Below are 26,840 nucleotides of genomic sequence, written 5' to 3' on the forward strand. Positions count from 1 at the left end.
CAATCAATCCCTCCTACAACCCTCGGGGTGGCACCTTTGAGTTTAAGATGTCGCCCCCTCGCCGAGTATAAACGCTTCGGACGACAGACGGTTGGTCGGGTGCTAAGTGCGAGATCCGCTCATGGGGACTTCGCCCAGTACCACCGCCGCTTTGCTCACGAAGACGCTGAACTACTCTGCCCAGACTGCAACGAGGAGAAGTCTGCCTTCCACGCATGGACCTGCGCCCATGTCGCTAGACCTTTCCAAGAAAGATTCATTCAGAAGTTGATCGTCTCCCAGAAGGGCTTCCGCGCTCTCGCAAAGAAGTTGACGCCCAGCGCCACGCAGGCTGAATAAACCCACACCACCTTCTCACATATTTCCTTTGTTTGCGGCGCCATCTTTCGAAGATATGGTTTTTCGTTTTTTGTTTTGCTTCTGTTCTGTCTTTTCTTTTGCTACCATGTGCTTTACTGCGTTCGTTTCTGTATACTTTCCTTTTTTTTTTTTTTGTTACTTGTTTCCTTGTACCACACATGCAGAATTCCACCCACTAGATATCCTACGCTCGCGCGGGGGTTGAAAAGCCCCGGTTTCTAGGGTTTTCTCATGACTAGCAGATCTGCTAGGATCTGTGTCCGCCTCACGGCGGGCCGTGTAATGCTTTTCATGTAGCTTAGTCATGTAAAATAAAGTCAAGTCAAGTCAAGATTTCTACGGAAGCTGTGGCTGGGTTTGTGTTCACATTTTTGATAACGGGAACGGACCCGCAGGAAGGGCCTCCCCAGTTCGCCCTCCACCCGACCCTCCACCGCCTGGTCCGACCCTGCCCGGGGCAGCTTAGCCTCTGTGGCCCAATCTTTTTTCGCGCAACCGCGCTGCCAACCCTCTGGCGTAAATACGCCGCCAACCCCCCTTTTTTCTTATTTTGCACAAATCTTTTTATCACTACATTGGCGGTGAGGCCAGGACTCTGGGTCTTGTTTGGGGCCACGCGGACGGACAGCCTCTGCGCTGGGCAGGTGGGAGACCTCCTGTCATTATACTTTGGATTGTGGGGTTTCTGTATGCATGGTTTTAGATTTTGGTTTTTGCTTCTGTTATGTATTTTTCCTGGTACTAGAAATAGTCCCCTGTCGAATGTCGAGAATCCCTCGCGAGTAGACAGATAAATAAAGACTTTCATCATCATCACATTTTTGATAACAAAAGCAGAGAAACAAAATGGATATCATCCTCGAAGAACAGCACAAGAAAAAACGAAAAAAATATAACACAGACAAATCGGCCGTTTAGGTGTGCCCTACCTACCGTTCTCAAGCCTCCATCACAACCAAGATACATCACAAGTGTCTCTCGGAGAAAAAAAAGAACAGAGGAGCAACAAGGCAAAAAGAAATGATACCTGGACCCAAGTCAGTGGATTTAACAAGCCTAGAAGGACATAGCCTTTCCACCTTAGTCTCCCATTGAAGCCTGACCTGCAAGATGAGCCTATGGCTGTCCTGTTTGCCTCTCAGGGCAGACACAGTTCCTCTCTGTTTTCCTCCCTTTGTTTTCTATGTGATGTTTCCGTTCCATGCAACAACCAGACAATTTGTTGTTGTTGTCGTCCTTCCCATGACACATGATTTGGCCCTCAAGGTCCAGTGACATAGACGGCTCGGCTTCGTGGAGAGACGCTTCTAGTAGTAGCTGGCGCGGGCCCGCGACTGAGGGTGCTGCTGGGCGGCAATAGCTTGTTGGTACTCCTCAAAGTAGGGGTGGTTGCACGCCTGTTTCGCGGAGATACGGCCAGCAGGATCGTACACAAGCATCTGCTCCAACATGTCGAGGCCTGTGTGGTCAAGCGGCTTGCAGAGTGATGAGTTGGGATCTCTCTGCCACTTGGGGAAGGAAGACTTGAAGTCGGGGTAGGAAGTAACGCCTGGCCAAACCTCTTCCGTAGGCGTGCTAAGGATGCTGCGGAGGGAGAAGGGAGAAACGGTTAGTTGGTCAAAAGACAAGTGGCTAGAGGCGAGACAAAAAGTGCGCCTTAAAATTCAAAACTCACCGGAAGATTCTGAAGATCTGATCAATTTCAGAGTCGCCGACAAACAGAGGCTTCCGAGTGCACATCTCGGCAAAGATGCATCCCACACTCCACATGTCCACGCCAGTCGAGTACTGGCGGCCACCCAGCAAAATCTCAGGCGCTCTGTACCACAGCGTGACAACCTCGTGGGTGTAGGTGCGCAGCGGCACGCCAAAGGAACGGGCCAGACCGAAATCCGCAAGCTTCAGGTTGCCGTCCCGATCAATAAGCAGGTTCTGCGGTTTCAGATCTCTGTGCAGGATGCGGTGCATGTGGCAGTACTTGACGCCCTGGCACAGCTGCCACATCAATTTCTTGACAACGGCAGGGCCAAGGCCCATGTGGCGCAGAGTATCGGAAGAGCCCTCGGGCAGGGCCTTGCCACGGCCACCGTCACTCTGCGGCAGCGACTCGATGTACTTTTTCAGGTCGAGGTCGAGAAACTCAAAGACAAGATAGAGGTTGTGGCTATCGGCGTGGACAATGTTAAAGAGCCGCACAATATTGGGGTCTCGCATCTCTTTGAGTAGCGAAATCTCTCGGATGGCCGTCGACGGCACGCCTTCGTCTTCGGCCTCAAGGCGAATCTTTTTCAATGCTACTATGCGACCACCGTTCTGGAGGTCTCGGGCGCGGTAGACGACACCATAGGTGCCTGTCAGAAAGAGCCAGTGTTAGCAGGTCGCACAGAAGAGCCATAGTTGTGGACTGATGGAGTACTCGTAGAGGGTATATGGACGGGACCAAGGCCAGCCAGCCTAATCAGGGTGAGGCTCTTGGGGGTTGAGCCTTGCGCCTACTCACCTTCACCAATCTTTTCGAGTTTCTGGTAGTTGTCCATTGCTGCAGGTGGTGTTGGTGGGTGGCAGATAGAGGAGTGCTTCGACTATTGAGGAGAAGAGGCGACAAAGGAGAGAAAGTGACAGCGACCCGACGTGTCAAAGATAGCAGAGACAAATGGAAGCTACTATGGAGATGCAGTCCCAAGAGAGGACAAGTTCAGGTAGAAAAGGGAAGCTCTGTGTTTTTTTTATCGCATTGGAGCCACCAGCGCGGGACGATAGTTTTCAGTGGATAGCCTCTACTTTCAGGTCTTGCTTAGGCCATGTCCTTCACTAGATTTACTGGAGATGCCCTGTATCCAGAGGCTGCAACACAACACCCTCTCCTCCTAGTGGATTCATGCTGGTGGTCCAGGACCGACACGTGATGAAATGCCCTTCGCTCCCACGCGACAAAACAAATAAGTCACCGCTTTATTTACTTCGTCTTTCGCCTAGTTCTGTTTTGATTTGGGCTCTTGACGCCGGCTAAAAACCAGCTTCAGTCCCAAAAAGCCCAATACTGATACTACACGTCCATATATCCATAAAAATGCCCCCCCGGTCTACCATTGGCTGGACATATACCTGTAGGCTATCGCCCACAAACTTCATTCTGGTCGGCCATGCAACACTTTCACTACTTCGTGGTGTCCCGCGAGTCGGCTACTTTTGCATGAGGAGCTGTTCCTGGGACCAACCGAGCCTGCACGTCATTGTAGGTCTGTAGACAGACAGCCTTGAGTTGATCACAAGCCAGGGCCAAAGCCAATATGGCCACCTTGTTTATTTTTCTCCCTTTTGAGACATGCCTGTTGGCCCCTCGCTCACTCGCCAATCTGTTATCAGGGAGTGTAATGGTGGCACTTCAGGATCAGGTCACTTGGCTATTCACCATGGCTAGTTGTGGCTGTTCAGTTGCTTAGTTTGAAAGGCTATGCGCTTTCACTGAAGGAACCCAACTGTCTCTGGTTTGGTCATTCGTTTTCAAATGGTTTGTGTGTCTTTGTCTTCACGGGCAACCGTTTTCAGTTGCTTGTCTTGAACACGTAAGGTCTTTGTTTGTTCACAAGCAAAAGTTGAAAGTAAATAAATGATGCTTGCTGTCAGGACAACCCCTCGATTCTCGGTCTCACAGGTGCCTACAGCTGTCACTCGGCAGACCCAGATACTGATATAACCCTAAGGCCCATCACAACTTGTGCAACATGACACCAAAAAAAACTATTGGGATTAACTACCCCCACTGAAGTGACTTCAATTTTACAGATTCCCCCGAATACAACTAAAATCAGCACCTTTTGACTAGGAGTTTCGTCCCAGCTCATAGGTTAAAATGGCACGTGACTTAACAGAGCTTGACGCACACGAACAACCGGCACCGAAGCTCAAGGCAATCTGGAAAGCCTTCTCTCGCACCGATCAGGATGAGCTTTTGAGCGGGCCCGAGATTGACGATCCACGGGACTCGAAGCAAGCACGGAACTTTTGCATCTCCGGCATAATACCGTCTGAGAATATAGCCCGTGCGTGGGAACATCTTGGATATGAGTCTCCAGTGCTGCCTCAGGACATGCCTATTCTGTACCATCCGCTAGTTCCTGGTGAGTGGTTTCATGATTGGTATCATATCGACGTCACCAGCTAACTCTATTCTCAAGGCCTGCTCATTGTACCGAACCTGATACCTTCAGAGGCACAGAAGATCATTATTGATCGTGTGGTGCATCGTGACCTGAATAACGCCGATCACAAGACAAACTTGCATCTGCACTACAACATTCCCTATCCAAAGTCACACACAGGCTCCCCGACAGGGGAACCTAAGTCCTTTTTTCATTACTCTCCAAATTCAGAAACTCTCTTCATGCCCAAAGACCCTGCTGTGCACAAGCCACTCTCCGCGAAACAAGTGCTGAACAGACGGCTCTCGTGGGTGACCCTCGGCGGCCAGTTCGACTGGACGAACCGCATATATCCGGGGACAATACCGCCCGAGTTCCCTCAAGATCTGGGCAGCTTTCTGCATGCCATGTTCCCCCAGACTGTTGCACAGGCGGCCATTGTGAATTTCTACACCCCGGGCGACACTATGATGATGCACCGCGATGTCAGTGAAAAGACGGATCGTGGACTGGTCAGCTTGAGCATAGGCTGTGACAGTCTGTTTATGATTGCACCGAATGATGTTGACTGGGACAATATCGACGACTCTGTCAACCAGGACCAAGAAACTAACAAAAAGTTTTTGCTTCTGCGCATCCGCTCGGGAGATGTCGTCTATATGACGGAAGAATCCCGGTATGCTTGGCACGGCGTGCCTAAGGTATTCCGAGACTCGTGTCCTGAAGATCTACAGGATTGGCCGGCGCGGAAGCGTGGAGATGACGCAGATGATGACAGTATAGACGAGTTTGAAGAATGGCGGGGCTGGTTGCGGAATAAGCGGATCAACATTAATGTACGACAGATGGAATAAGCGAGATAGAGAGAGGGAGGTGGGGTAATGGAGGTGCGCTGCGCGAGAAGGGAGGGGTGAGCGCGATGCTGTTGCAATATGGAATTGGGAATGCAACACCTGACCAGATGGCCATGCGGTGTAGTTGTCCCAATATCCAGGCTGGCTAGAAAGCTTATCCAGGAATCCAAATCCCTTTCTATGGTCCCAAAAGAATAGTTTGGCGGCATCTACCCCGAGACTAGGTATGATATCACCGCATAATCATACGATGTGATAGCCACAGCCAGGGTCTAGACACAACCGCCATTCAAGAAGCAATTACAAAGGCGCTACTAAAGGGGATATGAGCATGCAGCAGGGGACCTGGGTAACTGTATGCAAACTGCGGGCTCACCAATTTGGAAGGGGTGATATATGGGTAACTATTTGAGTTTCTCTCTGTTCAAAGTTGACCAATTACTGCATGTGGTTCTATGTATTTGTATAACTGTAGTTATGTACGTGCATTCGAACGTGTCCGCTGGTGTCTTGTAGACTGGAAGCTAAGGGTCCCTGAAACACAGCACTCGACTCCATGCTTCGACCACTGTGTAGTGCTGCTTGGACGAGAGTGTCAGCGAGGCTTGTGACAAATGCTTCTCTCATGTGGTGCAGTTGCAGTGGCCACCACGCCTCTACCTATGCCTACCTGAATAATGCGCCCTCGGTTGTGTCAAGTCGGAGTCAAATGCTAAGCTAGCCGACGCGTTGGACATTAAAGGTGGCGACTCACACGCTGAGATCTTATTTCTTTATTTCCTTTTCCTTATGTTATTGGTCTGTCATGTATGTACCGTTGACCTGCCTCTCTCCTCTCTTGTTCCGAAGACATTTCTAGAGGACCCAACCATGATGATGTTGGCCAGCTTTGCCTGGGGACAAGATATGTAAATATGCGTGGTGACTTGGACATTTGCACCCAAGTCCGACTGACAGTGACGAGGCTATTTTATTAAGGTATATGATCGTGTTTGTATGTACAAATACCTGTAAAAGTGTACGTTTGCACTGTCGGCCGGAGGCAGGGTTGGATCTGATTTTGCGACGTGCGCCGTTGCCTATACCGGAGACAAGACCCAAAAAGAGAAGACAAGGTTGACGCCAGTGAAGAAACTCAAATACTTGCAGGGCTGAGGATTACACACCCCTGTCCGATGATGCGGTCAAGTTCATCCCTGAAGCTACTTTCTGTCACCTTGTTTTCCTCTCTCCTGGTCTCCCTCGACCAGTGAGATGTCGGTGTCTTTTGATGGAAATTGAAGCTGTTACTAGACATGAAGTGAATGGGTAGACACGAACACGGTTCATATCTGTATGCTGGCCATGTTTCAGCCATAGCCAGCGAACATGACAGGGCATCCGAAACAAGAGTCAGCCTGGGCCTTGGGATCTCTTCGGTTATTGGCATAGCATGGCATGGCATGCGTCGCACGTAGTCTGCAGCTGCTAATTCCGTCGTGGCCCTTTTGTTGCTTTGTGAATAACAGGATAAGCAGGTTATGACGATGGCCGAGTTTGTGAGATATGATGAGTTTTGTTGCAGGCTATTCTGAAGCATGTTGTATTGGGCATTGTTGCGTAGTAGTGCATTAATAAACAGGAGATTGGGTGGTGCCGTTGGAGGTTGATGAACATGTGTAAGTAAGCCTGAATATATTCCGTATCGTATAGCTACAACTATGTGTATGCCCTCTATATGAGTCTAGCTATGGATATGACGGGGCCGCGTGCCAGTGTTGAATCCCCTTTTCTCGGCAAGCTCCTTCTAGAACCGAGCCAGGACCTCGCGATGCGGTTCTTGGGGTGAGTGAAGTTGAAGTCGAAGTCGAAGCCGAGTCTCATCTGGCCGATTGGTTTAGCCGAAAATGAACCGTATATTAGCTGAACTAATGACGCTCTTGCCGAAACGAAGAAGAAAGTTTAGGAAATGGATCGCGGTTAACTGTGGGATTTTATCGTTGCTAGCTACTTATTTGTCTCAATCCAGGGCTTCCATAAGTTACTGGATATGGACATGTCATCCTTTCGCCTAGTGGTGGGCAATTTTTCGATTTCAAATACTTGCATGAAACCAGACCAGGCAAACTATTTGAGTTTTCGGGAGGGACAGGGAACAGGGGGTGAGAATGGGAAGCTATGTTATTGGACGGGGAACAAGGGTCTAGCGTGGCCATGGCCTCGGCTCCATGTACACAGTGTTGCTAGAGGGGACCTGTTCAGACCTACTAAGAGCGGCTTACAATTCGTTACAGGCACAAGAACAAGTACAAAACCCTGCGGCAACATAAATGCGTCTTGCAGAACTGCAGCCTCTTCGGTACGCACGTACAGCGACACACAGGTCACCGACTCGTATGTGCGGCGAGTAACGGCACTTGTGCTCTGCTGTGCTGTACATGCATAGAGACATCAAATAGCTGCTCGCAATTGTCGAGCAACAATACGCTCAGCAGGGGGACTGGGGAGAGGCTTGGACGGAATCAATCGAATCTTCCTGACACGCTGTTGTGCCATATCCACATACAGGGTCCAAGACATCACCGCATGGCCCCATCATCGCATCGTAGCCCTGGCCATGGATACAAGGCGTCCGCTTTTGAAGACGTTGGGTTATTAGACATCTTTTTGTCAAGTTGGATTGTGATGCTAGAACTCTAGCCTGTTGTTTGACGTCTTCTTTTCTCATCTAGCCTTTGCATCCCTCTGTGTTGGCTCGCGGCTCGAACCATTTCCGGACAGAAACTCTGACTATACGCTTCCTTGTTTCATCCCAGCTTGGTGAATATTTCTTGATTTGAGTTTTGTTTCCTGTTAAAAAGAGGACGCACCTGCCCCTGTTTGTCCTTTCTGTCTGGCCTTTCTAACATTTATAGATTGAGTATCAATGCTCTACACCGGCCTATGACAACTTTTCTTATACCTTCTTTGCATCATTAGCATATCACTATTCCAGATGGACACTAGCAACGCCTCCCAGTCCGTTTTGACAGCCCCGAGTCACCCGCCTCCGTCTCGTCTTGGATACTCAGATGCGGAACTACAACTGCTTGTCCAGCGTTATCAGGATTACCATGACCACCGCAGAGCCCAAGCCCAATTAGAGCATGAAGTTTCTCAGATGCGTTCTCATATCAGCACGACTGTTCATGATATATTTTCCGACGACAGTAGGCAAGGCCGCAACAGCCACCACAGCGGCCGACCTATGCATGACCGTAGCAGCTTACTCCGAGCCCGATATTCCGAGCGGACGCCTTCAGTAAACCGAGAATCTTCTACCGGCAGTAACAGCGGTAGCCAAAGCTTAAGACGGCCGCTCCAAATAGAATCACGCAGAATAAAAGCCAATTTTGTTATTGACCCGGTCTTACAAGTGCCATGCTTCGCTATCACGTTGCGGTCAGCCCAGGCAGCGGGAATGCCAGAGGTTGAACTTGTGGCAATAAACTTTATATTAGCGTAAGTGCTACGTACCCAAGTATACACAGATTCAAAAGCTAGACAAAGACTAACGAACGCAAAGCCTTGAATTCCCCTGTTGGGAACACTTTCGCTGCGAGGACTTCTACCACAACTGCCGCCACTCCCAATCGTCTAGTTCGCGGCGCGAGTCCGGGCATCTTATGACGGCCTCAGCCCTGTGTCTGACTGCTGCATCCTGTGCTGTGTTTTCGGTGCTTGACGAAGTTGCTGACAGCGGGACAGCCCACGACTATCTCGGCGTTCAAGGCAGAACACTCGTGTCATGGGAAGGCTCTGGAATATCTTACAAGGCACTGCGCAGTATGGCGCGGCCAACCAATGCCAATAGCACAGGAAATACCCGGAGCAATCTGGAGTTGACGCCGACACAGGCTTGGTTCGAGCTGGAAAGCAGGCTGGTCCGGCCACAAGGCGGACGGTCCGCCGCAACGGGAACCGGAACAGGGGAGCTCTGTGCAGATCATGCGTTGGTAGATAGACTAAAGCAGCAGCTGAGCAGAATCGTGTCGTGTTCTCATTTCGGCACAACGATGCGCAGAGTTGACTTTGAGGATGTGGTGGCAGATGTTTTGCGGGGTGGGCACTGATGATTTGATGATGACGGATTGCCCCACCTTGGCCCAGCCAGCCAATGAGAAACCAACAAAATGGCTGTAGTAACGACTTATGAATACACACAATGCCTGCCGTAACACAATTGCGCCTGCCTCTTCTGGCTTTGTTATTCCCTGCCTACATGCCTGCCGAACACCCCACTCTCTCGACCCACGCCGGTGCGCTTTTACCGGCCCCGCCCCGCGCCGGCGCGGTCCGATGGCTGGCAGCTGGCGGCACTCGGACCACCAGCTGGCGCCAGGTACCGCCGGGCCGCCCCCCACACGAACCACAGGAACGCGCGGGCGGAAGGACAGAAAAAGCGGGTCCGCAAGACTACCAAGCCCAAAACGGTCTAGAAGAATTGCGTGATTCTGAGGGCGATGGTCCCATCTAACAAACACACAGAACGACCGAGTAACTATCTAATCGCACCACTCGCCAGAAGCCAGCTAGCACCTGGAGCCGGAGCCAGCGATGGCGTCTTCGGAGGGATCCGCCGCTGCGCCTTTTTTTTTTCTATTAGAGGCGGCTGCAGCAATGGTCTTCTTCTTCTTCTTCCTCCTCCGTTCTCTTGATACTGCCTGGCTGCGACCTCTCCCTCTTCTCTGTCTCTCCATTGTTCCCTGCTAGAGACTATATTCTCTCCTCTGCCTCTCCTCTGCCTCCCCTCGCCTCCTATCATGCAGCTCAAGCACCAAGAAAGCTGCGGCGGCGCTGCCGCTGCTGCTCCCGCCGAGTTGACCAACCAGTCCTCCAGTCTGCCCTTTGGCCAGATCCCGGCTCTCTCCTCGCTCTCCGGCCCTTCTTATGTCACGGCCCAGCTTCTCGTGCAGCAGGTCGCCTACAAGCTCTCAGACAAAATCTTCTCATATTCGCCCGAGACTTTCGACCTGGACATTGCCGCCGAGGAATGGGCTGCTCGTGGTGAGAAGAACATATATGGTTCTCCGGCCGCTGTGATTCCGCTGCAAACCCGTACTGGTGCCGGCTCTTTTGCTCTTGGCTATATTTTCTCGCCTGACTTCGACCTCAAAAAGCGTCACATTCCGCAGACCCTTCTAGCGCCCTCCGCCACCCTAACCCAGCTGCGCCAAACCTTGGACCAGATCTCCCTCCTTTACGGCGTTTCTTCTCCATTTGTAGCTCATGTGCCTGCGCTGGGCTATGTTGCCGACCACGGTGTTGTTTCCGAGTATGACAACGCCCTGCGTTTGGCAGAGGACCTTGGCCTTGGTCTTGTCGCTAGCGCCTCGGCTTATGAGGCCCAGCACATGGCTCTTCTGGCTACCCTTCTGGCCAGCGTTGTTCCGGCTCTGCACGTGTATGACGGCGTGCGCATGGCCCGCGAGACTCTACGCCTAGTCGATACTCTTAGCGAGACCGGCGTTGCCCACCTCTACCAAACTATCCAACCTAAGATTTTTGGCTTGAATAAGCATCTGGATGCTGCTGGAAAGGCCTTGGAGATCCTGACTCTCTTGAACAATGAGCTGGGAACCAACTATCAGCCCTTCGAGTACGCGGGCGCCGAGGATGCCGAAACTGTTTTGGTTGTTTTCGGGAGCGCTGAGGCCCAGCTGGCCAAGCAGGCTGTTTCTCGCTTATCAGCTAACTCTGGCTCCAAGATTGGCGTGGTGAACGTTCGCCTCTACCGCCCATTTGCCGAGGAACAGTTTCTTAGCATTCTCCCCAATACTGTCCAAAACATCGCGGTTCTGGGCCAGGTTAAAGAGGGCGCTTCGGCCGATGCTAGTGTGCAGTCGGCGCTATACACCGATGTCCTAACTGCCGTATCATTTTCTGGTAAATGGGCTAGTGACCCTGTTGTCTCGGAATACAAGTACTCGCCTTCAGAGACTGTCACCCTGGAAAGCATTGGCAATATTTTCGGCCAGACCGTCATGGTTGTTGACGGTGCTCTGGCTACCACTGAGACCGCCGCCTCCTCGCAATTCTCCTTCTGGGATGCTGATTCCTCCAACTCCGCCGGAGTGCCAGCCACCATTGCCAAGTTCCTCGCCCGCCAAGCAACCACAAATGTGTACTTCAACGAGACTTTTGACAACTTAGTTCAGGGCGGTATTGTCCGCACCAATATCCGGACTTCCAAGCAGCCTATCGAGGCCCCTTATCCTATTGCCAATGCCGACCTAACATTTGTGGGCGACGAATTGATTCTCAAGAACATTGATGTGGTGGCTACAGCTAAGCCCTCGGCGAACCTCATTTTGCGACTTCCCAACTTCAAGGAAGATGAGATTGAAAAGCGCATTTCCGCTGATGTGCGCCAAACCATCAAGGAAAAAGATCTCGGTCTTTTCGTCCTGGATACCGCCGAGTTCAACGATAACGCCGCGGCCGTGGCTCTTCTTGTTGAACTTGCTTTTCTCAAGATTTCTCATCCCGAAATTGGAGATGGTGAACTTTTCAAGCTGCTCACCCTTGGAGGCCACTATAGCACCAATGTCAACGATGCTATGACCGCCCTTAGCTTGTGCTTCAAGAAGATCGAAGTTTCTGATTCTTGGGCTGATATTCCTGCCGACTTTGTTGCTGCCACCCGCCCATCCACCATCAAGGCTACCGGATTTGTTCCTTTTGCTAAGAGCGAAGCTGAGCCCATTTCCCGGCTCCAGAACTGGGAGGCTGTTGCCAAGGCTCTCGCCTTCAAGGAGGTTTATGGCACTGCGGAATCCCTGCGCCCTGATCTGCCGGTCAAGACTATGACGGTCACTGTCAAGGAGAACCGTCGTCTGACCCCCACGACCTATGACCGCAACATCTTCCACATTGAGTTTGATCTTGGCACATCCGGTCTCACTTACAACATCGGCGAGGCTCTGGGTATCCATGCTGAGAATGACCCCGAGGCTGTAGCTGCCTTTATCAATGCCTACGGTCTTAATGCCGATGACCTAGTACAAGTCCCCTCTCGCGAGGACGCCAATGTACTGGAAACTCGCACAGTGCACCAAAGCCTGGTGCACAACATTGACATCTTGGGCAAGCCCCCTAAGCGTTTCTACGAGGCTCTGGCCGAGTTTGCCACCGATTCCGGCGAGAAGGCCAAGCTGCAAGCTCTGGGCAGCAAGGAGGGTGCCGAGGAGTTCAAAAAGCTTTCTGAAGAGGACGCCGTCACCTATGTGGATATTCTCGCTGACTTCCCTTCAGCGCGCCCGGCCTTCCACGACCTGGTGAACATTGTGTCACCCATGAAGCGTCGTGAGTACTCTATTGCTTCTGCCCAGGCTGTTACACCCAACTCGGTCACTCTAATGATTGTCGTGGTTAACTGGACTGACGCCCGAGGCCGTCTGCGCACGGGCCAAGCTACGCGCTACCTGGGTAATCTGGCTGTAGGCTCCAAGGTAACAGTCTCGGTCAAGCCCTCTGTCATGAAGTTGCCTGTCCGCGACGATGCGCCGCTCATCATGGCCGGCCTGGGCACTGGTCTTGCGCCGTTCCGTGCCTTTGTGCAGTACCGCGCCATGCAAAAGGCCCAGGGCAAAAAGATTGGCAGCATCCTGCTGTACATGGGCTCGCGCCACCAGCGCGAAGAGTACCTCTACGGCGAGGAATGGGAAGCCTACCTGGACTCGGGCGTCTTGACCCTCATGGGCGCTGCGTTCTCGCGTGATCAGCCCGAGAAGATTTACATCCAGGACCGCATGCGCCAGACAATGAAGGATATCCGCAAGGCGTACATTGAGGATGGTGGCTCGTTCTACCTGTGTGGCCCCACGTGGCCTGTGCCGGACGTCACCGCGGTTCTTGAGGAGGCGATTGCCGAGGATGCCAAGCTGAAGGGCATCAAGGTGAACCCCCGCAACGAAATTGAGAAGCTGAAGGAGGAGGGTCGTTATGTGCTGGAAGTATACTAGACAAGATAAAAAGTGGAAGTGTACTGGTGAATATGATGATCGATATCACTTTATATGTTTGTTTTTTGAGCTTTTGTAGTTAGTTGTACGTGGACGTGCATAAAAGCCTGCAATTGATATCTTACACCATATTTCCGTTCCATATCATTTCTGGTCTCCTTCATTTCGACATGAGATCTTCAAAGGACACGACCTGTCCGTTGTAGCCTGTGTGCCCACTCTCGCCTTGTTCAAGAGCCTTGTTCTGCGGACTAATGTTCTCCTCGTCGAGCTTGGTCTTGGGATGAGTGTCTTGTGTCGGTGAGTCTGGCGGTAAGCTCTGTGTCGCTTTTCTCTGAGTCTTGTCTTTGACCAGACTGCCCGGGCTGTCTTTTCTCGACAGTTCTTGCGCTCCTCGTTCCGGCCGCTGCTCCAACGCTCCTCCTTCACTCTTCGCCCTGCGTTGCCGCACTTCCATCTTCTTGACCTCCCGTTGCACCTTATACCCTACGGCCTCATCACCCTTCCACCGTTTCCACCCTCTTTCTCTCTTCTCCACCGTCGCCTCCAGCCTCTCCCACCCATCGCCGCCCTCGCGCTTCTCCGTCCGCGCCGCGCGATCAGGCTCTATGATCCCGGCCATCTTCAACACCGCAACGCGCGCCCCGCCCATGCCCGCATGCTCACCCACCCGCCGCACACGCACCGCCTCATCGCGCGCCGTCGCCACACTACCCGCCATCCCCGCCGCGCTGACGTATATCTGCGGCACCCAGCCGCCCGCGCCCGCGGTGCCCCGCAGCTTCGCAATGCACTCGCGGATCTCGCGCACGCGCTCCGCGCACACAGCCACCCACGACTTACCCCGCTGCTGTGCAGCACAGCGGTCAGCGCGCGTCAAGATAATCGTGACGCTGACGGGCGGGAAGGCCTCAGCGCTGGTGTCTGCCCCGCTGCTGGCCGCGCCATGGCGCGCGCGGCAGACCGCGGCCAGCATCTCGAGCATCTGCGCATCAGCCTGGGTGAGCGCCAGCTCGGCGCGCAGCAGGAGCACGATGCCGCGCAGGCTACGGCGTTGTCGCAGGTACTTTTCAATGTGCGCACCCCACTCGCCGCGGGAATTGAAGCCGTAGCCGGGCGAGTCGACGAGCACTAGGGCGCGGGGGGCACCGAGGCGGGGGATGGGTTTCGAGCTGCGCTGGGCGCGGCGCGCTGCGGCGTAGGCAGCGGCCCAGCGGGCGACTTCGGCACGCGGCACAAAGGGGCCGCAGGCGAAGACGTTCATCAGCTTGGTGTAGCCGGGGGTGGAGGAGGAGCGGGCGAGCGGGTGGCCGAGCAGGGCGTTGACAAAGGTTGATTTTCCGGCGTTGGAGCAGCCGAGGATGCAGACTTCGGGCACGTGGTCATTGATCCGGTGGTCGTAGAAGCGGTCGGCGCTGTACTGGAACGTGGCCTTGGGCGTGGTAGACGACTGGAAAAAGGCTAGAGCGTCGGCCATTTCACGCGAGTGGAAGCGCGGCGTATCTGAGCCGCCGTCGAAAATTATCGCAGGCGAGTTCCATAATGAGGGCACATCATCTTGCGTTGTGCTGGGGTCAGAGATTTCGTCATTGGTCGTTTCAGGTGTGTTGGGCGTGGGAATGGTGGCATAAAGTCTACACGACACTAATCGCCGTATGGCGAAATTGGTGCGCAAACACAGCATTATATGAGACAATTGACACTACTGATTTGTACTGTGAACATGTTTCCTGCTTCCTCAAGTCCCAAGTGTGAAGTCTTTGAGGAGAGAATGATCATTATTATCACGTATGTGGGGCTGACTAGCTAGAATAAGCTAGGGTATAGGGTTATCGTTGTTACACATGCTAACCATACTTGGTTATGGATAGTCAACTATATAAAAAACTGACGACCACTCTCATGCAAATCCAAAGCCCTGCGCGTTCTCTAGTGCCATGCATAATCTTTCCTTGAGCCGCTCCTTATCCTTGTATGAGGGTAAAAGCAATGTCCCGTAGCACGTATAAGCCGTGGGCAAGCGAGGGTGCTCGCCAGTCTCCTCTCCGTTCTTTTGTATCACAAACTGCACGTTCTTGACACCGCCTACGGGCACACGGTCTGACGCCGTGACAAACTCAAGCAACTTGCGCTTCATCTTGTCATCGAAGCGATTGACAGTGGACCAGAAGTCACGGATAGTGCGATGTGATGCGTCCCATCCAACGTACCGCGCGTAACGACGTAGTTCTGACACGTCAATGTCCTGTATACCTTCAACAAGCGACTGGAGAAGTGGCGGTGTAAGTAGTTGAAGACTCTTGGGATGGAGGCACGTGTTGAAGCCGCGTTTGAAAGCCTCGTATTGGGTGCGGACCGAGACATCCGTTAGGTAGCGAATGTAGTCACTGACATAGGCACTGCGGTTATTGTACGTCACCATGGGGGCGTCGTGGGGATTACCGGCGGCCAGGGACTCCTGTCCAAGTTTGACGGCCCCGAGCTGCGGCCAGTCTGAATTTTCACCGTCCATCTGGCGAGACACGGGTACTCCAAACATATCAACTGAGAACTCATATGTGCGCGCAAACACATCTTCGACAGCACCGTTCTCTTCGTCCCATTCTAGCAGTGTTGTGAGGCCATTCGCTAAGTCAGGCCAGCCATCTTCGATATGCTGTAGTTCGGTCACTGGATAGCCAAGCAAACGGCAATACAGGGCCTTGGGGAAGGTAACTGGAAGCGTAAGACCATTGAACAGGGCTAAGGAAACAAGCAGGCCAATCAGTTCAAACTTCCAACTCTCGACAATGGAGCCTGGCACAAACCATGCCATGCGTGTCCGGGAGTCGATTGTGAACGCGCCGTATTCTGGGTCCAGGCACTTGGATATAACGTTTCGGAAAAACTCTTGCTGCACACCACCAGAGTCAAAACCCTCTTCTCCGTCGTCTTCGCCAAGATGGACTTTGAGAGGACGCAGTAATTCGTGCTCTTGGCGTTTCCACAGCTGATCGAATGTGTCTTGGACAATGTTGTGACGGCTGACATGTAAAATAAGATATTTGGAAGTATGTATCTTCATACGGTCATGAAGGAAGCTAGATAGACGGTCGTTTTCCATGGGAGTGCTGTTTATTGGGGTACGGATGGTCTCCCAGACTGAAGTAGAGTCTTCATACCCGCGGCTCATGCGGGAAAAGTTAATGGCACGGAACTGAGAGACTAACGTTGCCGGAGTGAAGAGGAAAGGATAGTCTAAAATGTGTTTTCGCTTGGAAGAGGAGGTGAAGTTGAGCCAGCCAACAGGCAGGGCAGTGGTGTCCAGACGCTCAGAAAAGTAGTCGATTCGCAAGTTGATATCAGAGATGAACAGATCTCGACGCTTCGAGTCTAAATATAGAGTTAGCGGTGTGTTTTAAACGTGTAGAAGAGGAATTAGAGTGCTTGTTGACTTACGCATGCGTTCAAATAGAATCAGAGCTCCGGCTAAGGCGCTGTTGCAGCTGAAGTCACCCTCGCCGTCCCAGTCGTGAATAATCACAGTCCGCGCCCAATCGAGCAGGATGATGACAACTCGCTCAAGATGAGAAACGCCCTTGTCGTCAACATTGAGTTGGTCAAGCTGTTCCCACAGAGGCTTTAGAACATCGCGATCGGCATCTTGATCTTCATTCACCCATGTCATAGCACCCATGTCTGCATAATGCTGACGTGCCACAATGGCCAAGAAGAGTCTGCGGGCTAGGCGCAAGGCAACTTCGTCTGTGTATGCATCGTCGCACTGTAGGTAGGTTTCTGTTGTAGCTTTTGATTTGCTCGTAACTGAGAGCCCTATAGAGCGTAATCGTGAAATGTCATAGAGGGTGTTTCTGTTGGATATCTCGGGTATTAATGCAATCAAGGCGTGAAGACAGATGGACATGACCTGGCCAGCCTCTTTGTTTGTCAATGAGACATCTGATTTGCGAAAGACCTGTGTGGTGGGAGATCTCAAGGTTTGCAAGGACTTGGGGACACTAAACAAACTAGACGATGCCATCCAAAGGCTGTGAAACACGAGTGTAGGCTGGCTATCGATCAGCTTTGCAAGTCCCCACCATAGTGCGCGACTGGAGAGTAGGCTGTCGTTGCGCGAAAACGATTTGATCAAGGCCTGCGGGTTACTAAGAGAATGGAAGATGCTTTGTATCAGAAAGGCCTGCCATTCGCTTCTCATGTCCACGGGGTACTGTGAATGTGATTTAGAACGGCCGATGCGCAGTAGTTTGGTACCAAATTCTTCTGGGGTGTCGCGGGACATGCGAGCAGGGCGGAAGAAGTGCTTTTCAACAGTTCCGTCTTCCTTCATGACTCTATATAGAAATTCGATTGTTTCCAGGCTAAGATGTTCAAGACTCTGTGGTAGAAGGGCTATCTCGTCCGGTGGGCCTGCAGTGGGATTTGGGACAAATTCATCTCCAGATATGCTTTTTTGCTCAGTATCGCGACTGCTATTTGAGCTAAAGGCATCTGCATCTTCTGAGAATACTGGCGGTGTGATAGCAATGCTTCTCGTGGTTGTTACACGTGGTTTCAGTTTAACTGGTGATGATTCGGTATCTAATGACGAGTCTGTTTTTCTGCTACTCTTGCTGTGCGTCTCAAAAAAGTCGACGTGGGGTACGATTTCAGACAAGCCACGGGCTGATGGAGTTTGCGGTGGCCGGACATGTTTCAATGGCCGTTCTGGTAGAGCTATCTTGGGAGAGGCTAGACTGGGAGAAAGATGGTCGTCAACCGATGGTGGATATGTGTCTTGCGAGAGACGCAAAGGAGGTTTCGAGGTGGTAGCTGAAGTGACTAATGCTGGTTTCACATGTGCACTCGAGTTGCGGCGAGGGTGAGAGGGTTGTGTTTGATTCCTACTTGTTCGGCCAGACATGGACGTCGGTTCTGATGCCGTAGTATCTTGAGAGTGGGAGCCTCCAGAAGAGAATGTCTCATGGTCTTGGATATCGAATTCTGTCGAGTCTGAGGCGGCATTGTTACGGGAATGATGTGATGATGTCGGGTCGCACACTGGCGACTGACTTCGCGGACTTCCCGAAGCTGATGCTGGAAGTGGGATGGCAGCAGCTTCTTGAAGAGAGATTTCATCTTGCTCAGCGGCTGAAGCCTTGTACGCAAGAGAAGCCAGCGCATTGGGCGTTAGCCATTCCAACATGCGGAATGCGACAGTGCCAAAGAGATTTGCCGAGACGGACCGATGGTCTCTACTAACAGCCTTTTCACTAATAACGAGATGCGAGGTCGAAGCTTGCCCAGAGGGAGCTTCCAAGTTCTGGTTGTGACTGCTAGGAGTCTCTCTAGAGCTTTGCGGAGAAAGAGGCGCAAGAGGGACACGGCGGTGGTATTTTGAGGGGCCTATTCGCTTTTGAGCCAAGGCCGCTTTGGAGTTTGCTGATGCGGCAGAAGATCGGTTTTGGTACCACGAAGACTGGGAGAAAGAGATGGTGTTGACGGTATCGCTGGGTGCAGAGGGCGGAGGTAGGAATGGACATAGGAAGCGTTCGGGGTTGACTTGACTGGCCAGACAGATGGCGAGAGTTCGGGCGCTAGTCGAGTTATATCGGCGAATCGGCGCAGAGCCAACGGCGTGCTGGCGACATGTGAGGCAGGTGGTTGTTAAGCAGGAAGAGGAGCCGCAGCCGCGCTGAAGCTGGAAGATGAACCTGTAGTGCAGAGAGAGGGGGGGACAGACCACAACTGGTTAGACAAGAGGAGAACGATCAAGAGGGCAGCTTGGGGTATACGAGGCAGTGCAGGTATGTACAATACAAGGAATGCACTTACTTTTCCACCAAGGTTATAAAGCCATGACGTCGGCTGGCATTGTGTACCTTGTAAAGCTGGCGCGGATCATCGAGATTCACCAAGCAGTCGCGCAGCTCTTGGGGGGCATCATGCGGCAGGCGGGGAAAGCTTGCGTGCTCCCACAAAAGGCCGAGCAGCTCGTGGTAGGCCGGGATGTCGGACTGGCTGTCGGTGGCGCCGAGAACGGGCCGGCGGTGGGATTCACGCGTCATGGCGAGACTGGAGGGCCCCGGCGGGCCGTAACAAGAGAGATGGAAGCAGTAGAGGGAGGGCTGGCTCGGCATAGAGCAGATGGGCGACAGCAGAATGGAGAGAAAAAGTATCTGGATCTGTAGTGTCGGTAGCTAATGGGGCTATGTGTGTATCGCGAGCTGGGAGGCGCCTGTGCGTCTAAGCAAGAGGGTTGGCGTCGGATACCTAATTTGTGGTCGGCGACACTGTCGCAGACGGCGGCGTCCAGGCGCAGCTGGGGGAAGCGGAGCTGAGACGGGCGCAGAGTCGGTTGGATTGGATGGAATTGGATGGTTATATCACGTGGGTGTCACCAAAGGAGATAGGCGAGGATGACGCTGGCGAAGAGCAAAGAGAGGGAGCGGAGGGCGGAGGGCGGAGGATGGGAGGCCGAGAGTGGAGAGCGGAATTCGGAATATAGTCGATAATTGGGGCTGATTCGGCAGCAAAGAGAAGGCCAGACAACGAGCGCGGATAAGACAGCAGAAGGGGCAAGACACGGCCAGACAATGGAGGCCAGGCAGAGCGTTAACAGCCACGGGCACTAAAGGAAGAGCAAATAACAATGTAGCAATGTGCCAGTGTTTTCAGTGCGACACGATGATCCCTTCGGCGGGCGTGTTGCGTTGTCCAAACAAACAAAGCGGGCGGCGCTGGGATCTCTTCGATTCGATCAAGCAAGCCAGCTGGACACAAGCTGGGCAAGCCAAGCGAGGGTTAGTCAGCAGAAATCGCCTGAGGTGCTCTCTCATCTGTCTCCTCTCATTACTAATCCGCCCTCCCTCCACCCTTTCAGCCCTTAAAACCCGGTAAACCAGGCGCTCCACTGTCTCCCATGGAGTGCAGGGATGTCTGAGAGGGCCCCACTTTTTACCTCCAAGCGACGCCGCAAAAAATGTTCCTGCGACACACAAACTTTCGCCCGAATTTTCCATTTCGACCCCTCCATCTGATGATATCAGATTACGTCTTTTTTTTCTTTCTTCTTGCGCTTCTCGTCTGCCACTGTTTTTTTTTCTTCAGTGCCCTCTCGCACTTAGCAGTCCCTATAAAAACCTGCCGTCTCTTCTACTTCTTTTGTCTCCCGCCGACCCTTCTCTCACCCATCGCCTCCAGCTATCCCGTCGCCTACCATGTCGACCGAAGCCGCCATGGCCACTGCCTCGACGGCGGACTCGCATCCCTACACATGCAACACCTGCCGCATCGGTTACAGAGCGCCCGATCTCCAAAAGGCTCACATGCGCAGTGACTGGCAGTACGTTATTTTCCTCTTTGATTTTTTTTACTTTGTTTCCTGCCGTCGTGTCTATAATCCTAACTTTCTATTAGTCGCTACAACCTGAAGCGCCGTGTCGCCGGTCTTCCTCCCATTGCCTCCGAGACCTTCTCTGAAAAGGTCCTCCAGGCCCACGCTGCCTCCAATGCTGAGGCTGAAAAGGCCTACTTCGAGAAATTCTGCGACGCTTGCCAGAAAAACTACAGCAGCGAAAACTCGTACAACAACCATCTTCACAGCGCCAAGCACAAGCACAACCAAAACGCTCTGCGCCGTGCCGCTGCCGCTGCCGCCAAGTCAGATGCCCTGGAACAGAGCACCATCGCCAGCTCCACATTTTCTCTTGGTGAGCCGATCAAGAAGGAAATCCCGGCTGTCGACCTACACGGTGACGAGGACGCTGTGGACAAGGTTACCAACGCCATTAGCAAGACTGCCATTTCTGAGGAGCCAAAGGAAGATGCTGAGATGACCGCCAAAGAGCTCGAGGCTTCTTCTAATTCCTCGACCGCTCCAGTCGAGACATGCTTGTTTTGCAACCTCGTCTCCTCAGACATTGATGCGAATGTGCTACACATGGAACGCACTCACGGAACCATTATTCCTGAAAAGCCCTATCTTGTTGACCTGTCTGGTCTCATCACTCATCTCTACAAGCGCATCCAGGAAGATATGGCTTGCCTGGTTTGCCTCAAAGTCAAATCCAACGCCTTTGCAGTACAAACACACATGCGTGACACCAGTCATTGCATGATTCCATTCACCACCGAGGAGGAACAGCTGGATATTGGCGACTTTTATGACTTCAGAAGCACCTACTCTGACGATGAGGAGGATGAAGATGAGGACATGATTTTCGAAGGCGGTGATGTCAAGCTTGGTGCCGCTCGCTCTGTCAAGGTTACCGGCGAAGATGGCCAAGAGATTGCCGAGGACGAAGGCTGGGAAACCGATAGCTCCATGTCATCCACCGACTCGGACGACATTGGTGCTGTCAAGGCCGACAACAACTTGGACCGCCTGAGCAAGCACGAACACCACAGCCATGACGATCCGCGCGGTCACCGCCGTGCTGACGGCTATCACTCGCACGCTCACAAACACGTGCGCGCTGCCTTCTACGACGAATTCGAGCTGCACCTACCTTCTGGCCGCTCCGTGGGTCACCGTCAGCACCAACGGTACTACCGCCAAAACTTGGAACACTACCCCACGCCTGCCGAGCGTGTTCAGCTGAAGCTGCTAGAAGCCGCCAACGGCAAGGCCGAGGAGGAGTCGCGCGGCCGCGACCCGCACTCCCGCGCATTGACTACCCGGAACGAAATGGGCGTGACCGGTATCGAGTCTGCCGAACGCGCGGCTCTTCAGAAAGAGACCAACAAAAACCAATGGCAGCAACAAAAGGCCATCGCCAAAAAGGACTACGTTGTGGGTGTGAAGATGAACAAGCAGAAGAACTACTTCTACCGTTATGTCACCGGTGGTTAGACTAGCTTTAGGTTGGTTGTTGTTTTTTATGGTTCTTTAAGTTCTTTGGATAGTATTTGGATTGGGTTATGAATCTCACATGTATGAATGACTGGAATACCGAAAAGTGCCAGTGACATGTGAATGATGAGCCGGTGTACTTGTTACAAATCTTGTGTCTAGTAGACGATGTGGCGATACCTTGACTTGACTTGACTATATTTATCGTCTACCAAAATCACTAAGATCACACAACGCCGGATTGGTTACCGGACGTAATTCAAAGTCCTCCGCTCGACACGCTCATTGTTTCTGTATGTTCGGGATGGCGCACCATCCCCAAGCCCCGAAGAACCAATGGTCCATACTCCGCAAAGTCGCCATGGCCTGCTCGGGCAGTCAGGATGCGAGCGATGTGACGATACCCTAATTACATCATCGTTAGGGTTATTCTAAGCCTTGAGATCACAAATTATCGTTAGAATTCTCAAGAACTCACAGGCAAGATGGCCGAGTTGGTTATGGCGTCAGGTTAAGGTCGTTCCTTAACGCAAGTTTCCTGATGGAGAAATCCGCCTGGGTTCGAGTCCCAGTCTTGTCACGATTACTTTTTGTCCTGACCGTCTTTTGAGATAAAGAAGTTTGTTTTTTTCCTCTTTCTTTTTTGTTTGGCTGGGCGTTGTCGGCCTGGTTTTCCGTTGATCGGGCTTCATTTTGTTGATTTTTTTTTGCCACTTGAAAATTGATTGAGCATGTTTCCTCCAATGCCAGTTACCCCCTGTCTTTGCGAGATATGTGAGGTGCGGCCAGCAAAAAAAAAAAAAAAGAACAAGCTAGAATCCTCCTTCATAAATCTCCGGCGCCGCACTAATAACGCAAGCAAGTTCTCTACAGACTAAACAGCATGTCACCGGGGCCCTCCCCTGCCTGCCGGACAAATCCTCCGCAAAATATGCTCATGTGCTCCGTAATATGAGGAGGGGACGAGGTGCCTTGACGGCGGTGGGTGCTGCATGTCTTTGACAAAATACAGGCAAGAAAGACACATGCCTGTGCTGACTCGGACTGCCAGCGGGAAGCCTGATCTGTAATCATACATATAAGGCCCCCCGCCGCCCTTCGTTATTTGTGCCGGCTCGAGTCCTCATTCTCTTTGTTCATAGTATTTTGTTTTCTTTTCTTCACCAACTTCGCTTCAGGTGTCTTATCAACCAGTTGTCCTGCTGATATTTCTCGTGCAACTCTTTGTACTACCACTATTCGTGATACAGCATTTCTGACAGGTGTGCCTCCTACTCTTTTGCCTGTTGTGTCCTGTTTCAGAGCTTGTCTAACACTGGAAGCAGGCCGGCTTTGTTTCCTGGCCTCTGCCTTGCGTAGCTGTGCAGATGAAAGGCCTGCTCAAGGCCCCAAAGGCCAAACTCGGCCAGGTCCACAGCGCACCCGACCCTGCTGTTGACTACCAACCACGGCAACCATTTGTACGGACATCTCTGGTGCTGGAAAACCTTCACTGCCCCTCTTGTGTGACTACCATCAAATCTACTCTGGACGATGCATTCGGCGGGGATATTTTCTGGGTATCGCCCAACATTGTCACATCGGTTGTCGTGATTGAACATCGTGAGACCATCAGCGTGCGTCGAATCATGAACGCTCTGGAACACTCCGGCTTTGAGATTGGCCAGGCCCAAAACCTTCCCTCGCGGCCACCTGCACCATCAAAGCGGGCCGCCCATCTCGCCAACTGCAAGGCGTGCCGCACGCTCGGCGACTACAAGGACACTTCTTCCTGCCACGTACCAAGCAGCAGCCGCGTGTCAAATGAAAAGCCAAAGACCTCGATGGAGCCCATGGCGAGTGTGTCGGCAGTTGAACCAACAGCTTTGAGCTGGAAGATGACACTGGCTGTGGGCGGCATGACTTGCGCCGTTTGTGTCAACACAATCACAAACGAACTCAAGAAGCAAAGCTTCATAGAGAACGCAAGCGTTGCCCTGGTCTCCAACAGCGCGACAGTTGAGATGACGGACAAAGATTATAAACAGGCAGTTATCGATGTGATTGAAGGCCTGGGCTACGAAGCTGCAGTTGACAGCATGGAACCCATCTCCCATGAACCTGAGGACTCCCGCTCTACCGTGTCTTCAAATTTCCGAACAGTTGAGATTCGTGTTGACGGCATGTTCTGCCAACACTGCCCCGGCCGCCTTGAAGGAGCTTTGCGCGGCTTTGGCGAGCGACTCGAGATTCAACAGATGGCTACAATTGAGCACGCCATATTGCGCGTCAAGTACATTCCCGAGGCTCCCAGCTTCACTGTTCGTCGTGTTCTTCAGGCCATCGAAGCCGCTGACCCTGCCTTTACTGCATCCATCTACCATCCACCAACGCTGGAAGAGCGGTCGAAGCAAATTGTGGCCAAGCACCAGCGCGAGCTTCTCATACGCACAGTGCTCTCAGTTGTGATCGCGATCCCAACTTTCGTCTTGGGGATTGTGTACATGAGCCTAGTTCCCGACTCAAACCACGCAAAGATGTTTCTCATGCATCCCTGGACTTCTGGCATCAGTCGCCTCCAGATTATCCTGTTCGCTTTGGCCACACCCGTGTACTTTTACGGTGCGGATATATTTCACATCCGAACTCTCAAGGAAATCCGCACCTTGTGGCGGCCAGGTAGCCGCACGCCTATTCTCCAGCGCTTCTACCGCTTTGGCAGCATGAACATGCTTATTTCGCTCGGAACTACGATCGCTTATATTTCCAGCATTGCGCAGATGATAGATGCAGGCATTCACAAGCCACATATGGTCGAGGACAACCAGTTCTACTTTGACTCTGTAGTCTTCTTGACGATGTTTCTTTTGCTGGGTCGCCTAATTGAGTCGTACTCCAAGTCTCGCACAGGCGACGCCGTTGAAATGTTGATCAAACTCCGCCCAGCAACCGCCATACTGATCAACAAAGGCTCGGGGGAGGACAATCCTGATACTACCGTGTCAGTCGATCTACTGGACTTTGGTGACATCGTGCGTGTGCCCCACGGTGCCTCCCCGCCTGCCGATGGCGTGCTCGTTAGCGGATCAACCAGCTTTGACGAGTCGAGTCTCACTGGTGAGTCGCACCTCGTCAAAAAGACCGCCGAAGATCTGGTGTACGCCGGGACTGTGAACAAGGACGGCGCTGTGCTAGTCAAAATTACTGGCACTGCTGGGTCATCTATGCTTGATCAGATCGTCAAGGTAGTGCGAGAAGGACAGGCAAAACGTGCACCTATGGAGCATATCGCGGATATGCTGACCATGTACTTTGTGCCAGTTATTGTACTCATCGCCGTCTCGACGTGGCTTTTGTGGATGGCCCTTGGGCTATCCGGTGTTATCCCTGATAGCTACCTAGATCACCGCAACGGATGGATTGCCTTTGCCCTGCAATTTGCAGTGGCTGTGTTTGTCGTGGCTTGTCCTTGCGGTCTTGCTTTAGCGGCACCCACTGCCATTTTTGTCGGCGGGGGAATTGCGGCGCAATATGGAATTTTGGCAAAGGGCGGTGGTGAAGCCTTCCAAAAGGCTAGCAAGATCGACTGCGTGGTATTTGACAAAACGGGCACTCTGACTGAGGGGGGAGAACCTCGCATCACCGACTCGCTAGTGTACCCAGATGCGAAGGCTGATTCTGTCCGTGATGCAAAACTGTTCTCTGCAGTTAAAGCTATCGAAGAGAATAGTAGCCATCCTGTCGCCACGGCCGTTGTTACCTTCTGCCGAGAGCGAGAGACTATGAGTGCTTTGCAGATAAACATTAGTTCTCTGTCGGAAATTCCTGGCCGCGGTATGAAGGCTACCTGCGACTTCCCAGACAGCGAGCCCCTGAGCTTGATTATCGGCAACGAAGCCATGATGAAAGACCACAATGTCCTCATTTCCGCTGCAGTATCGGCATGCCTAGCGGGATGGAAGGCGGGTGCCAAGTCCGTAGCACTTGTTGCAGCGTCCACCGACCTCTCAACATGGACTCTAGCCGCGGGCTTTGCCATAGCCGATCCTATCCGCAAGGAAACCGTGTCCGTTATCAGCGCCTTGTATGCGCGCGGCACGCAAGTATGGATGCTTTCAGGAGACAACGCCGTGACCGCCGGCGCCGTGGCTGGCATGGTTGGAATCGAAGCGGATCACGTCCTGGCCGAAGTGCTCCCATCGCAAAAGGCCGAAAAGATCGCGTATTTGCAGAGCACACTAAGCGCTGCCTCGACACGCAGCGGGAAAAGCGGCAGAGGCCGGGTTGCCATGGTCGGCGACGGGATCAATGACTCTCCGGCGCTGACGCAGGCAGACATCGGCATTGCCATCGGGTCGGGCAGCGATATTGCCATCTCGTCGGCAGACTTTGTGCTGGTGACGTCTGATCTCCGGTCGGTGTACACGCTGCTGGACCTGAGCCAAGCCGTGTTCCGGCGCATCAAGTTCAACTTTGGCTGGGCGTGTGTGTTTAATCTTGTGGCCGTTCCAATCGCGGCTGGAGTATTGTATCCTGTGGTTGTCAACGGGACGAGGGTTCGGCTCGATCCTGTGTGGGCTGCTCTTGCCATGGCGCTGAGTAGCATTAGTGTGGTGACGAGTTCGTTGCTGTTGCGCAGCAGGGTGCCACTTGTGGGCTATAAGGCCAAGAGGATTCAGGAGTAGTGGTG

General features: G+C 52.6%; 8 protein-coding genes across 8 annotated transcripts; 5 read left to right on the forward strand and 3 right to left on the reverse strand.

Annotated features, from left to right (window-relative positions):
- Positions 1-1,667: 1,667 nt before the first annotated feature.
- Positions 1,668-2,897, reverse strand: BROUX77_005176 (uncharacterized protein; the record flags this gene model as incomplete). The annotated part of the gene is made up of 3 exons (XM_073750020.1): positions 1,668-1,944; positions 2,036-2,711; positions 2,861-2,897. 3 exons carry the CDS (start codon positions 2,895-2,897, stop codon positions 1,668-1,670), a joined length of 990 nt encoding a protein of 329 aa, XP_073604062.1.
- Positions 2,898-4,213: 1,316 nt separating this feature from the next.
- Positions 4,214-5,356, forward strand: BROUX77_005177 (uncharacterized protein; the record flags this gene model as incomplete). Its single annotated transcript, XM_073750022.1, has 2 exons — positions 4,214-4,481; positions 4,539-5,356. 2 exons carry the CDS (start codon positions 4,214-4,216, stop codon positions 5,354-5,356), a joined length of 1,086 nt encoding a protein of 361 aa, XP_073604063.1.
- Positions 5,357-8,330: 2,974 nt separating this feature from the next.
- Positions 8,331-9,447, forward strand: BROUX77_005178 (uncharacterized protein; the record flags this gene model as incomplete). The annotated part of the gene is made up of 2 exons (XM_073750023.1): positions 8,331-8,836; positions 8,901-9,447. 2 exons carry the CDS (start codon positions 8,331-8,333, stop codon positions 9,445-9,447), a joined length of 1,053 nt encoding a protein of 350 aa, XP_073604064.1.
- A 690-nt stretch (positions 9,448-10,137) lies between these two features.
- On the forward strand, positions 10,138-13,338 carry BROUX77_005179 (uncharacterized protein; the record flags this gene model as incomplete). The annotated part of the gene is made up of 1 exon (XM_073750024.1): positions 10,138-13,338. One exon carries the CDS (start codon positions 10,138-10,140, stop codon positions 13,336-13,338), a length of 3,201 nt encoding a protein of 1,066 aa, XP_073604065.1.
- Positions 13,339-13,498: 160 nt separating this feature from the next.
- Positions 13,499-14,815, reverse strand: BROUX77_005180 (uncharacterized protein; the record flags this gene model as incomplete). Its single annotated transcript, XM_073750025.1, has 1 exon — positions 13,499-14,815. One exon carries the CDS (start codon positions 14,813-14,815, stop codon positions 13,499-13,501), a length of 1,317 nt encoding a protein of 438 aa, XP_073604066.1.
- A 423-nt stretch (positions 14,816-15,238) lies between these two features.
- BROUX77_005181 (uncharacterized protein) lies at positions 15,239-19,385 on the reverse strand (the record flags this gene model as incomplete). Its single annotated transcript, XM_073750026.1, has 3 exons — positions 15,239-16,710; positions 16,777-19,031; positions 19,153-19,385. 3 exons carry the CDS (start codon positions 19,383-19,385, stop codon positions 15,239-15,241), a joined length of 3,960 nt encoding a protein of 1,319 aa, XP_073604067.1.
- Positions 19,386-20,537: 1,152 nt separating this feature from the next.
- Positions 20,538-22,171, forward strand: BROUX77_005182 (uncharacterized protein; the record flags this gene model as incomplete). Its single annotated transcript, XM_073750027.1, has 2 exons — positions 20,538-20,662; positions 20,737-22,171. 2 exons carry the CDS (start codon positions 20,538-20,540, stop codon positions 22,169-22,171), a joined length of 1,560 nt encoding a protein of 519 aa, XP_073604068.1.
- Positions 22,172-23,538: 1,367 nt separating this feature from the next.
- BROUX77_005183 (uncharacterized protein) lies at positions 23,539-26,835 on the forward strand (the record flags this gene model as incomplete). Its single annotated transcript, XM_073750028.1, has 1 exon — positions 23,539-26,835. The coding sequence occupies one exon, from the start codon at positions 23,539-23,541 to the stop codon at positions 26,833-26,835; it is 3,297 nt and encodes a 1,098-aa protein (XP_073604069.1).
- Positions 26,836-26,840: the final 5 nt, after the last annotated feature.

The sequence above is a fragment of the Berkeleyomyces rouxiae genome, assembly GCF_048999995.1.
Source record: "Berkeleyomyces rouxiae strain 22BRR77 chromosome Unknown BrBRR77_ptg000005l, whole genome shotgun sequence".
Lineage (NCBI taxonomy): Eukaryota > Fungi > Ascomycota > Sordariomycetes > Microascales > Ceratocystidaceae > Berkeleyomyces > Berkeleyomyces rouxiae.